The sequence below is a fragment of the Myripristis murdjan genome, chromosome 17, assembly GCF_902150065.1.
Source record: "Myripristis murdjan chromosome 17, fMyrMur1.1, whole genome shotgun sequence".
Lineage (NCBI taxonomy): Eukaryota > Metazoa > Chordata > Actinopteri > Holocentriformes > Holocentridae > Myripristis > Myripristis murdjan.
Genome location: NC_043996.1, coordinates 20,822,022 through 20,835,979, shown reverse-complemented (window position 1 = coordinate 20,835,979; position 13,958 = coordinate 20,822,022). Strand labels below are relative to the sequence as shown.

At 42.9% G+C, this 13,958-nt stretch overlaps 1 protein-coding gene across 2 annotated transcripts in view; it reads right to left on the bottom strand.

Moving 5' to 3' along the window:
* LOC115375507 (tensin-3-like) overlaps nt 1-13,276 on the bottom strand; it is a 32,197-nt gene extending 18,921 nt beyond the window's left edge. The window contains exons 1-11 of one of the 2 annotated variants that reach the window (XM_030074931.1): nt 12,981-13,276; nt 5,889-6,058; nt 5,542-5,592; nt 5,157-5,279; nt 4,478-4,542; nt 3,273-3,356; nt 2,158-2,270; nt 1,456-1,516; nt 1,188-1,263; nt 934-1,063; nt 615-680 (exon numbers count right to left, since the gene is read on the bottom strand). In XM_030074931.1, coding sequence (XP_029930791.1) covers nt 615-680; nt 934-1,063; nt 1,188-1,263; nt 1,456-1,516; nt 2,158-2,270; nt 3,273-3,356; nt 4,478-4,542; nt 5,157-5,279; nt 5,542-5,592; nt 5,889-6,038 — 919 coding nt within the window. In that variant the 5' untranslated portion in view covers nt 6,039-6,058; nt 12,981-13,276. The remainder of the gene's footprint in view (nt 1-614; nt 681-933; nt 1,064-1,187; nt 1,264-1,455; nt 1,517-2,157; nt 2,271-3,272; nt 3,357-4,477; nt 4,543-5,156; nt 5,280-5,541; nt 5,593-5,888; nt 6,059-12,980) is intronic. The other variant, XM_030074933.1, reaches the window with a different exon arrangement.
* Between the last annotated feature and the right edge of the window lie 682 nt (nt 13,277-13,958).

Genomic DNA, 13,958 nt, shown 5'->3' with positions numbered 1-13,958 from the left:
GACTATGGGACTTTGAATGAATCCCCTATTAATGAAATGCTTAGGTCGGTTAACATCTTCTTAAAGCCAGGCTCCAGTTCATGGTCAACAGACCTTCAATCCTGAAGATCAAATCATATCCTCATCTCCATAATATTAACAAGAGACGACATTGACTATTATCTGATTTGTATTCAAAGGCCAATATTGGCCACAGTATGCTGGATAACCCATCTGGGGTCTAATCCAAGTATGAATATTCTCATCATGCCAGCGGAAGTCAAAGGAATGCTACACTATAGGAATTGTGTTTAAAAATATATTTAATACATATTTTGTGCGCATACACACATAGGCAAACACACAAACCTGCACACATGCATTCACACAACCCACAGTTTCCCTCCTGTGAGGCTCTGAGGCAACACATGCTGTGCTTCTTTACCTCTCTGTCAGCACACACTTCACACTACATTTCCCCTCTGCAGCATTCCACATCCTCCTCTTAGCAGGGGGCAGAGGGAGAAGGAAAACAGCAGAGCACGGAGAGCACAAGGGAAGAATGCTAGGTGGAGAACGCGCCACGTCTGGTTTTCAAATAATGCTCAAGAAAAGGTGAAGAGTTAGGAAAATACCTGGAATCTTCTCTGGGCCCTCTGAGAACACCAGCTCCACTTTCCCATAATCTGGAAATCTGGGATCTGGAATGTCAACACACAAAAATGCAATGAGTGTGGCCCATTCACAAGTGGAAGGATGAATGGTGCTGTCTGTGAAGGATTCTCTCCGTAAAGCATGATACATTACATGTTTGGGAAAAAAAGATTATCGGTCTCAAACTGCCAAGTCTAAATTAAGTCCAGACTGAGCCCTGCACTGCTGTGCGGAGCAGAGAGGTTGCTGTAAACTGGCGGCACGTTCAGACCTGTTCTCGGGTTTTTTTCCAGGGTTTACCTTTGTTGGCGGTCTCCATGTCCTCTTTTTCAAACATCAGGTTGTAGCCCTGCACTGCTCCCGTGTGGAACTGCAGCCGAAAAATGACTTCACGCTCCGAAGTAAGTTGACTCTTGTGATAGCATTTAACCTACAACAAATATTAGCTCTTATAAATTAACTTATAGTGAATATTTCAAGGAAAACCGAAGTAAAAAAAAAAAAAAAAGAAAAAAAAAGTCTGCGTAGGGTGCACAAACAGTATGTTTTCTTACCATGATGTCTCCTTTTAGCAGCTGGGCAGGCTCCAGAGTGATGCATACCCTGTCTCTGTGGCCTGGACCAATGTGACTAACACAAAACAGTAAACCGGGATTTATGCACTAGCAGTCAGTTACAGTTAGTCAAACAGTTGCAACCAATCACAGATATTTACAGAAAGCTATGAGTCACAGAGATAGCCAGTCAGTATCAAATTACATGGAAGTATTCAAGCAGTTTGCGCTGTAAGTGATGCGGTTGAAATGGCGTTTGGCTACTTACTAGACTCCAGAGGAATACACCGCTTGCATTCCCTGGTACACCTTGAGGTATGGACGACATACTGAAAGAGATATAAATTATGAAATGAGTTTATTGTATCATCGTACAATGTTTAAGTGCACGCTCACATAAATCTGTCTCAGTCTTTTGTGGGGAGACTGCGTGTTCTGAGAATACACTGAAATATGACCCAGTATTGTTGCTTTGTGCCACTGATTTTCTCAAAGGACTTCTATTGTAAGGATACATGGGCTCAGCTAGCCTCTCCTGTACAAGATATCCCAAGAGATTAATGTATAGCTTCTCAGATTGTACTGTTCACAGCCAACTGGTGATAAACTTCTGTTGTGAAAAAGCGATTTTGATTAAAACTTGGATGAAATGAGTGAAAATATCAGTTTATATGGAAACATGGGTGTGGATTCCCCTGGGTTTACTGGGAAGCCATAAAGCAGTTCTTCTTTACAGGTCTGTTTATGTCTGAGTGTGTGTTAGAAAAAGCTAGAGAGAGACACAGAGGAAAAGATTTAAGACCCCTGTGATGCTTTACAACCATATGACAAAGATAAGTCTGCATCTTGTTTATTGCCGCTGCTCTGATGTGGCTCCATCTGGATTTTTATTCTCTCGTGGTAGCAGTAACTGTATTTACACTGGAGCTGTAGCTGTGCTGTTCATACTAGTAAACAAAATGAGCCTAACCTCCAGTGGCGTCGAAGTTCGGTATCCCGTGAAGGATGATGCAGTGCAGGAACAAGGGGGAGGCGTTGATCTTCATCGATCCGCTCAGAAGACTGTTGAGGATCCAGACATACCTGGCATGAAAGCAGAGGCTGATATAACCACATGCAGCACAAATATGGCGGTTTAAATTCTTTCATTGTACGTCAATGTCTGTTGTCATCCCTAAAACATAAACGTCCGGGTAGTATTCAATGTAGAGCATACAGTTTCTAAAATAAGCTCACAACTCCCCCTTATATATGGGAAGACCCTGCCCACACATGAGTACTGGTCCCACAGTAATACGCCCCATGAACTTGAGAATAAGAAAGCTTGAAAATCACACACACACACACAAAAAAAAAACACCCAAACACACCAATACGAGAAACCCGCTGTGTATTTGTGGCCGCCATGCTCTGCATAGAGAGCTGTTAGTGTGAGTCACGGTGATAAGATTACACCAGGTCACCATGGGATCTGATTCCCATTAATATTACTAACAATGACTGGTCTATTGCCCGGCTTTTTTTTCACTAGAAAACAGACAAACAGCGCCCAGGCACGCAAACTCTATTGTATTGCTTCAGGCGGCTCTGGGACATGAAGGTGGGTGGATGGAGGCGGGAGGTCAGAACACAAAAGAGTCAAAGATAGACAATGATGGAGTAGTCCAAAAACACGTAGAGATTGACATACGTAACTTAGCCATTATGTAGTACTTTCTAGGGCTGGGAGTTGTATTGATAATCTATCAGTATTGTGTCAGTATATGAAAATTGATTTCTGGGTGATATTGTGATAAGTGATGTCATTTCTAGTTGTAAAGGCTGTATTATAGTAAAGGGCTGCTTAGTCATAGACTATTCTGCTGTTGTGTTATTTGTCTGCTTGGTTATCATATATACATTACTGATGACTGTTTATCAAAAATCTCTTGTGGTTATGACAGCACTGCCAATCATTCCACAACAATATTGATATCGAGGTATTCTGTCAAAGATCTTGTAATATTTGATTCTGTCCATATCGCCCAGCCCTGGTACTTTCTTGTAGTGCCATATAGGTGGACGTGCATATGTTTAGGGTCTTACCGTTTCTGGGAAGGTGTCATTAGAGCTGAGACCTTATCATCGTAGTACTTCCTCATTGCAAAGCGGTCCAACGCCTGATCAGCACTTTGACAGACACAGAGAAACACATTCAGCGCTTCAGGTAATAATGACGCCACACAGAGATGACAAGGTGCTCTGCTTCTCTGTAACCTCAGCATGAATTGGGACAAGGCAGACACGTGCTGACACAAACACACACATGCACGGGGGAAAAGAGGGAAAGTAACCGGAGAGACAAGGGATTCCAGCAGAGAGGAAGACAATGCCAGCCTTAAGTAAACACGGAGGGGGAGAGGAGGCCAGAATGTGTACACAGCGCTGCTATTCGGACAGCACTAAAACCAACAGGCGCTGGAGCCTTTTCACCAGAGGACCCTCTCCTGCTGCCCCCACCCCACACCTCCCCCCCAAATCTATTTCATTGTAAATGTATGTCATTGTTTCTCTATTTCGTCCTCTACCGCTTTTTGCTGTCTCTTTTTCACATTCACCCAGCCACCCTGAATGTGGTCTTCCTCAGTGGGACACAAACCCCGGGAGAAGTTGACTTTGGCCAGCCTTGGCAGCCGTGTGTGCTCATACCACAATGGTTCTGTTCTGTGTGCAGAAAAGATCTACATAGTCGCATAATGCCCAGGCCAAAACAAGCCAATACACATTCTACTTCAAACTACTTTCTCGCTAGATGTTTGCTGCACTTCCTGACTCGGTGATAAGTACATCTGCAGCTCCTCTGACTTAGTCTGAGGGGCCATTACCTGAGAATTTTTTTTTTTTCTTGGCTCAGTGGATTTAATGAAAGTGACACCGTGGCCACAAGCTATTGTTGTACCTAACCTGCTTCTGGGTTAATTCATGTAATTCTGTACAGGGTGATTCATGACTTAAACTCTGTGGTTTGCCTTTGAATTTGAGAGCAATAACTTTGCTTTGACTCACTGTCTGACTCATTTTGACCCGGACTTAAAGTAGAGCAAATAAATCAGTCACGGTTAAGCGATGACATTGCTTGTGGTGTACAAAATGAGTCTACAAGAAAAGCTGTGAGTTGCTGATATCCTTTGATGCAAAGTGTGTAGGAGTCAAATCAGACACTCATTACCACAAATCCTCATTCAATACAAGTTAAAGCTCAACATTCATGGTAGCATAATGTCAAAAATGTGACACACAGTAGCAGTTACCTGGCTGATATATCGGTAAAATGCACAAAGGATGAAATGACCACGCCGATTCGACCTTTGCCGCCCTGAGGACAAAAAGATAAAGCAGGCAATGAATCACCCTACATTGTAGCATTTGTGGTTTAGCTTTTTGGAAAATCTGTGTTATAAAGTGTTAACTACAGCTGTACACAGTTACACAACAAATTTTCATCTGTGTATTTTTGTGAAGCTCAAATAAAGAATGATGAAAGAAAGAAGTACAGTAATTTCTCATTTAAATCATACCATGCCCTACAGCTGATATAACAGATTTTTTTTTAAAAAAGACACTATTTCAAGGATAATTCCAGTATTTTTCAATCTGGGCCCTATTTTTCCATCCATTTTGCTCCAAATGATTGATAGGGACAACATTTTTTGGAATTAGTCCAGTATTGAGCTAGATCGCTTTAGCTGGAAGCTGTGAAACAGGCTGCAATGTAATCATTAGGGACATCTGCACCCGTCATATCACATCCACTCAAAGTGCTTGTTTTTGCCACTGATGTGAGAAGCATGTAGACTCAACCATCAATAATGTGTTTATTATGCATTTTTTGTGAGTTGAGACTGAAGCGTCCCCACTTAAAATCAACCCCCAGCAATTTTGCGTTGTGCACCTTTAAAGAGTGGAGCACCACAACCTGCAGATGCTCACCCTACAGTGTATGACCACCACATGCAGAGGGTCAGCATTGAGCCAGCTCTCCATGGCCTTGCAGATAGTGCATATCTTATCCAGAGGGGGGGCATGCAGGTCAGGCCAGCCCGTGTCCAGGGTCTAAAAACATAGCACACACACAGACACTGTGAACACACACAATACAAGCCACTTCCTATCTGCCATGAACATGCGCTGCCAGTCAAAATGATACTGTTTACTTTAACTCGATAGACAGCCACTGAAATCTGTGCAGCCGCAGAAAAGCAATTAATTTTGTTCCTTTCCAGTGTGATGCAGTATTGAGTATTGATGTCCTCATCCTACTAGTATTTTATTAACTAGCGCTGGTTTGATGTGTGTGACCTCTTAATGATCTTACCTTGGGGTTCATTTTAGAGAGATCATGTCTTTTCTCTGACAAGTTGATGATCTAAAAAACGAGAAAAAAATACAACACACAGCCAGTGAATCAACATTATTTCTCTAAGATGATCATTTCTCCATTCTAAAATAAACTGCTGCTATACCACACTGACAAACAGATACATAGTGAAAGATAAGCTGAGGCTGAACCACTGGGAGATCAATACTTTGTCAGCTTCCCTTGAAAGCCCATCAGGACCCACATCAATACTGTCTGTGCTGCCACTGGCACAATCTGCTTCTTCTCACAGCATCGTTTGTTTTCAAGGTGAGACCGTGTGCAACACATGGACAGACACTGACCAGGTAATTGTCTGCATGTTTGGACTTGAGCATTCGCGTGACATCCTTCAGGTTGTGTGCGTAGATCTCCTCTGAGCATCCCCGGGGGAAGGACACAGCGATGATGCGCTCTGTGATATATGTCAGGTCGAGTTCATATCCCTCCTCCATCCTGAAGCTCAGGCTTCCTGCTGAAAAGCATAGGCGGGAAAAGTACAGGTGACTCAGAGTAGGGCTGGGTAATATGTACAAAATCAAATATCACAATTGACTAAATACCTTGACATAGATATTGTGATGATGACTATTGGCGTTTTCACAAAATATTTACACAATGAGATTTTTGATAGGCTAAATAATCATCAGTGATGCCTACATAATAACTAAATGGGTAACGGCAAATAACAGAACAGCTGGAATAGTGTGGTAAGTTCAGAAAATTATATCACTTTACTGTAATGCGGCCTGTAAAACCAGGAAAACAATTATACCGTATCACCATATTACGATATCCAAAATCCCAGATGATTCTGAGTCACAATATCACAATATCGACATAATATCGATATACTGCCCAGCTCTACCTCAGGGCCTTTAATTATGCCCTCATACCCTACCCATTTTATGCTAGTGACTTCATGCATGTCAATATTTGATGGTCAAAGTCCTCAGCTTTAGTCATTGTGTCCAAGTTTCCCGCGGATATCTTTGGAGTGTGACCTCAATTCCACATTGTATGACACAGAGGGTTTCTTGTTTACACAGTTACAGCCTATCTGCTCAACCGTCCCGACAGTGTTGTCTCAGAAATATTGTACTGGGGGAAAGCAAAACAATATATCAAAGGCTTTTTGAACATGTATGAGATGATTGCCATGTATCTCCGCTGCAAAAGATTCTAACCCTGCAATCTATTCGCCACATAAAACTGAATGCAACGATGACAAAGAAAAGAAAAGAAAAGAAAAAACTTTCAAAGAATTCCGGTTGAAACCAGTTATCCGCAGCGTGCTGTAAATCCCTGAGAGATGGCGTGTCCCTGTGACCTCGTGGCCATGAACTTCCTGGTGGGCTGGGGTGAGGCTGCCCCCCCCCCACACACACACACATACACACCCCTTATCTAGTCATCTCTCATCGGTCTCCATGTCGCTCTGTGGTGCTTGTCAGTAAGAGAATAGAGCCCCAACAAACTGTTTCCTGTTGGCCACTGCAAGCAGTACGCTAATTTAAGTAAAAGTTACAGGAAATACAGCTTCTTTTTGGTTATGTTGTGACATATGTCTATGTCAATAGTTGCTTGTCCTGGTTGAGGAATGAGCTAAGTCTAGGGCTACACTGCAAAAAAACAAACAAACACAAAAATTCTCCATTTTAACAAGTCATTTAGTCTCATGTTCAGTCTTCCAATTTTGTGATCTGCCAAAAAAATTTGCCAATGGGATGAAATACCCCACATGTTCCAGTGCTAATCAACTTATTTCCACAATTCTCTTGAATCAAGTGTCAATTTCTTGATACTAGTGGGTATTCTGCCCTCTTTTAACATATTTATACTTGTTTGCAGAAAAAAAAAAAATCAAAAATCAAGTGAAGCTGCATTCGAAACAAGTGGGGTTATCTCACCCCATGGACAGATTTTTCCACTTATCTTAAGAAAAACAAGATTTTGAGAGTGAAGGATGGAGATTTTTTTTGCAGTGTAGGCTGGGTGTCATTTGCCTCTGAAAAGAGTATTGTTTTAGGCTCTTGTTCAGCATGTGTAACAGCGAGGTGATCAATTTTAGTTGATAAATGGCTAGCTGACATGCATTTCACATTCTGCCAAAGGCGTCGACATCCTTCTCAAGTCACACTGCCTGTTTGTTGTGATTAAAAGCTGGCCAATCTACAGTTTGAGAATGTGTCTGTCAATTAAGTCTGAAGTGACTGCAGGCTAGAGCCCCACACTTTGAAGGGCTCCAGAGAGGGAGCAATAAACCAGGCGCTGTATAGCCAGGGCTTAAACCAACCCTCAGAGCGGAATGAAAGAGGCTATGTGTGTGAGGAGGTCATCACTCGGGGAAACAGACTGGGTGTATGTGTGTGTGTGTGCTGAGGAGGAGGTGGGTAGGGGGAAGAGGTCATCGGAGACTGTTGCAACTAATAGTGGGGTTAGTCTATTTCCCCTGAGACTTGAAGGAAAAACTGTCGACTAATGGGAAATTAATGAACAGGTCAGCCAATACATAGGGCCTGTGTTTCTCCAGGGTAGAGGAATGAGGAATGGGTGGAAGGCTGACTGATGTTTTGGAAGCGTCAAGGCACGCCACTAGGTAGAGATAGGTGTGGTGTCTACCCAATACTTAACCTCCAAGTGACCCAGAGAAATGTGGAAATGTTAATCAAATGGTGTATTGAATCATTTGTGCTGTAATCACAAGCTGAGAGCTGTGCAGACTCAACTGACAAAGAACAAAAAAACATTGAATAAGGATGTAATCAGATGGCTGAATCTAATGAGTTCTCATTGCAGGCCTGATTATGACAAATTATGTGTTTAATCCATGTTTTTTGTCTAAATCAACCCTTGCAATTCTGCATAATGCACCTTTAAATAACTGGGGAGACCATCCATTAAAAACATAGCAATGACATTCATTATAAAAACAATACGACAAACTCAACAAATAGTCAACTTAAAAAGGCTAAATAAAAAAATCCACACAAGAAGCCAATACATGCTATTAGAAGGTTTTGTCCAATTCAGAATGTTAAATTTAGACCCATCATTCATTTTACATGATTTGTTCTGATGTACTTGGGCCTGAAGCACCTCCTTTTCCACTAAGACCTCTCAATTCTGACTCTCATCACTCAAGCAAGCATGAGCGACTTGTCCCAGCACGCACTAAAGATAATTGGTCTTTAATTTGCACTGACTGCTTTTGTTCCTGGTTCGAGGCACAGCATTAGTCCACAAAGGCAGAATAAGCAGTGCCAAGGATCTCAAATCCCGAGCCCACCCATGGCACTGTGAGAGGAAGGCTGGCAGAGGAGAGGGGGCAGGCAGAGTGATTTGAGAAAATGGGTTGTCAGATCTACTGTGAACAAGCTATGACAGGTTTACTGGGTCAGGATGTTGGGGGATTAGGGTGTGTCTGGCTCCCCCAGCTCAACCCCTGCAGGTAAGAGCTAGGCGAGACTGCATGGGTGCTGTCAGCCACGTTCACACACGCATGACCATCACTTGGGACACTTTCCAACAGTTCTAAATACCTTTCGTTCAATTACCCCAAACACCACTGAAAATAAATCCATCCAGCATTCCATCTGAGTGATATAAAGGTGAGGAAGACTGATAGAAAGTAATATTGGGAGGGCTGGGATGCATCATAGTTCCCATTTGGGAGCCACACCCTCCACCTGGCTCACACTGTACAGAATCTTCCATTTTGTACAAACAGTGAACAACTACATGGAAGACAAAAGAGAGCCGTGTAATAGCACATAAACAGCAAGCGAGCAATTCCACCCACAGAAATCAGTGTTAGTCAGCATTAAAGCATGGCCTAATCAAGCGAATGGTGACATCATGGCTGTTTTCATTTTCGAGCCCATTGTGGTGACAACAGTTGGCAAAAACCTTGCATACTTGCCTGTCTCAAATAATTAAACTCTCCTAAACCTAAGGTTGAGCCACAGCAACAGAATCCTTTTACGTAAAAGTTTGTTTGTATGTTATTAGGCTGGTTGCTACATGTCTACAGGCTCCCAGGATACATTTTCCATCTGAGACTTGAGTGTGGTTATCATCATGCAGTCTGTTTGTGCATGTGTACAAACGAGTGGGAGAAAATACACTACAGGGTGAGAGAGAAGGCCTCAGTCAAGTGAGGGAAAACAGAAAAAAAAGCCATGAATAAGCATAAGGTAAGGGAAGCTCATAATCTTTTAAAGATAGTGTCTAAGCCATAAGATGGGGATAATAGCTCACTCCTACAGTACGGTGTGTGTGTGCACAGTGTACCCATCTTTATTATCTTTTCATTAGCTGTTGTCATCATTTTTACATGCTTATGTACAACGCAAGCACATGTTGAGAGGGAAAGGTAAGCTTTCCAAACTAATACATGTTATAACAAAGTGCAAAAGTGCAGAAATTTCTGGATAAACAGAGGACAAGTTTCAACATTCGGTAAAATCAATCACAGAATCTGAGACAGTTACATTTCCAAAAAGGTTATAACCTGCTGGCATACAAATGAAAGCAATCAAGGAGTCCTTTCCCTTTATTCACGCTCAAAAATGAAACCAAACTGCTTCTTTTGGCTCACTCTAGCTGGTGATTGAGAGGTTGTGGCAACAGCATCCATTTTGGGCCTGCTTAAATATTTTTATAGGTCCATTAAAGTGGAATTTGGTGCCTGTAGTGAACAAAGAGCACGGAAATTCATTATTGTAAAGAGAGAAAAAAACACTTTCTCAAATACTGCCAAACATTTGAGCCAACACAACATATCACACAACTTTTTATCTGATTCTGGAGTTTAAGCATACAAACATACTCAATTTGTCTTCTGAGTACTTCTGGGGCTACAAATATTACGGTTCTGCAGGGGGTGGGAGGTGATACAGCTCATCCAGCCCAGCATGTGGCTCTGCTCTGGTCCTGAGCAAAAAGCAGCCATGTGTAACTTGTCTTACTCTCGCTGTGAGTCTCTGGGCTCTGCTCAGTCACAAGGACAGATTAATGATCTTCCAAGCTGTTTGTCTTCAACCCTGAGTAACACCTCAAGTGCCATAAATGCTTCAGGAAGTCTGGCTGCCTATGGGGGGTACTGGTGGAGTGGAATGTATTTTTAAAGACCTTTTTTGCATTCTAGAGATATTTACATTTCCCTTATCATCTATGTCTGCCTAACCTAACCCTGAAAAGTAGAATAACTCAAGCATGCTTCACCAATCTATCAGATGAAGGGCCTTTTACAGCCGGAACAAATTTCCTTGTCCCACAATACAAATTGTTCCTACAATATTCCATGCTACAGCTTGGCAGAGGCTGTTGGCTCCAGTTGGTATTTAGCATTCAGATCAAATTGCCATCTAATAAAGTTGATACCATCAACTTCACTGTTCCGAACTGCCCCGCATTTGCACTTGGAATGGATCTCGGAGAGCATGCCTCGCAATGTGGGATAACATCTCCACAGTGACATAACAGGCTGGTTGAAGGGCCTGGAAAGAAACAAGGCCACAGTTTGTTCTGTCCCTTTCCTGTCAGGGGCTCTATATGTTTACGCTGTGGCTTTGACGCCCATTCAGTGCTGAAGAACTGACATAAACGAAGCCGTGGAATCTATTGAAAAAAGCCGCGGAAGGGGAGAGTGGGTATTTTTAGCCAGTTTATTTAGTAGTGCTGGAACTCCAACGTATATTTGTCCCTCAGTTTCATGAGATATTTTGAAGGGAATAAAAACGAGGACTCTGGCTCTGAGTGAATCTGCACACCCACCAGGCTCCTAAAGTACTCCCTAATTACCACTTTCTATCCCAAGGTCATAGTGGAATGCGTTCCAAAATGGATTACGCTCCCACTCTCACTCTCTCTAACCCTCTTTTTCTTACTCCTCTTTCTAACTTCTTTCTCTTGTTCTCTCTCTCTGCCTCTCGTGCCCCTTGATTTCTCCCTCCCTCTCCTAGTCTCCATTTCTGTTTAATGGTTTACACATGTCAGCCGGGTAGCTGCCACACTGCGACAAAGTGAAATGCCCCACTGCTCTGTCCCATATTGCTGCTCTCAGGGTTAGATCAGAGTGTTCTGCTTACAGTACACAACCCGAGCCCTTTGCCAACCCACCTGTCCAAACCACACTATCAGGATCCTCATTCATGTGTTGCTCAGCCAGCCCTTTGTAATTGCCGCCTGTTATCAGGGAAGAGGTGGGAGGTGAAAAAAACAGACACCTTGGTTTTTAACTTCGGCTAACAACTGTTAGACACACATTTCCTTAGCCGTGAGGGGCAGATTTTGTTCATGCAACTCGTGACCTCAAAATAGAACCAGCAAGAAGAGCCATAATTGCCAGTTCAAAAAGGTTTCTCCTATCTTGTTAGGTCTGTAATTAACGCTTATCTTAAAAGAGTTTAGGCTGCAAAATGTCCTTAACAACCCGCATGGCTTATGTTTCTTGGAAGAAAGGTGCACAGGAGGGTGTAAATGCAGGTGTGTGTCTGATTTCAGAGTCAAAGCAGAGAAAGGGAGGGATTGAGATTCAGGTGACGATGGGTAGCTGCTGTGATGTAAGGACGCTTGTACATGTCATCAACAATGGCTGCCTGAGAAGTGCAGCCCTAAGGCCGAAAATACCATGCAGCAGCTGTAGCTCAAAGAGGGGGAAAAAAACATATCCTCCTTTTCTGCTTCTCTCCATCATTTTCTCTCCAGCAGCAGAGCAGACCAAACAGTCAACAAAGGACAAAAAGGGTTTGTGTCTTCTGAACTTCTATGAGCTTGCTTTACCGAGGAAAAGGCTTCCACAAGAATTGCCCCATATGTTTCATATTATTAAGGTCTCCAATGCACCAGAGCCCAAAACAGCAAGGAGCCCCACATTATATTCATAGCAAAACACAATTCAACGAGGAAGATGTTTACACTAAACTATTCCTCCTATTGAGAGGCCAGGCTGGGCTTTAAAAAGTGGTCCATGAACAAAACTCTTTCATTCAGACATTGAAAGGGGGAAAAATCACAAACTCAATGCTTGTTCAGTTTGAATGACTCCCTTCTCTGTCTTGACAATCCTGCTAGGGTCTCACAGTGCTGGAGCACACACACACACACACACACACACACACACACACACACACACACACACGCACACACACAGTAACCCTTGGCTTTAGCGGGATTCAGAGCCAAGGTAAATACAGAGGGAGCAGTGCCCCATTTTGAAGTTTGAAGAAATGATTAAACTCAATGAGATAGAGCTGAGCAACAGGCTAAAGAGGAAGGAAAATGTTTCCAAACTGTTTGCAACTCTAATCCTGCTTTTAAGTGCTGAGCAGCTCAACTTTAAACCCCTCCCCACTAATGAACAGCCGTAGAAAAGTTCAGACACCGTGCCTTACCTTTTCAAAATGAAAGCGAGGACTTTGATTCTTCTTTTTCCACTGATTCCCTTTGTCAATCAGTGCTGAAAGAGAGAGAGGGAGGTAAAGTCCTGAGTCAAAGAGCACTCAGCCCGTCACACTGGCTTAGTGAAGGCTGAGAGGCTCATTTTCCTCTGCTGGAATGTGCTCTCAGGCTGATCAGAGGCACTTCTCTGAGCTCACTTTGTCCCAGCTGCCCCCAGTGCTCTCCCAGGCTGCTGCTGTGGCTGCTGGTGCTAAAATGGAAGCCCTTGCTCTGTTTCTGAACTGCTGCTGCTCAGCCCCCCAACACACTTCCTCCAGTCGAGGCTGCCGCTGCAGCCGCCACAAGTCCTGGCATGGGATAGTCCTCCCACTGTGCCGTGGGGCTGCCTCCCTTGATCCCTCCCCCTTCCACTCTACCTCCCCCCCCTTTTCCTCTCTCTGTGGCCTCCTCCATCTACCTCTCTCCCTTTGGCTCTCTCACACAGACACAAACACAGACTTAGGCTTCCTCCAACACTGTTCCTGCCCCCAGCGACTTATACACTCAACAGGTGGCACATTATTCTGAAAATAACAATAACAATTATAACAACAACAACAACAACAACAGCAGCACTACTACTGCTACTACTAAGAATGATGATGATGATGATGATGATGATAATAATAATAATAATAATAATAATACAAACAAGTTTTCATTATACTAGTGACAACAGGTTTTGGTTTAGTCACCCACTTAACTGCACATTTCCTTATGGATGTTTATTAAAATTATTATTATTATTATTGTTGTTGTTGTTGTTGTTGTTGTTGTTGTTGTTGTTAGTAGTAGTAGTAGTAGAACTATTATAATTATTATTTTTACTTCATGCACTATAACCAACAGAACACAGAAGGCCTGGTGTGTATATCCCAGTGCAATGAGCATGCACATCTCATATCTAGAGCTACGTGCGATTTATGGTCACT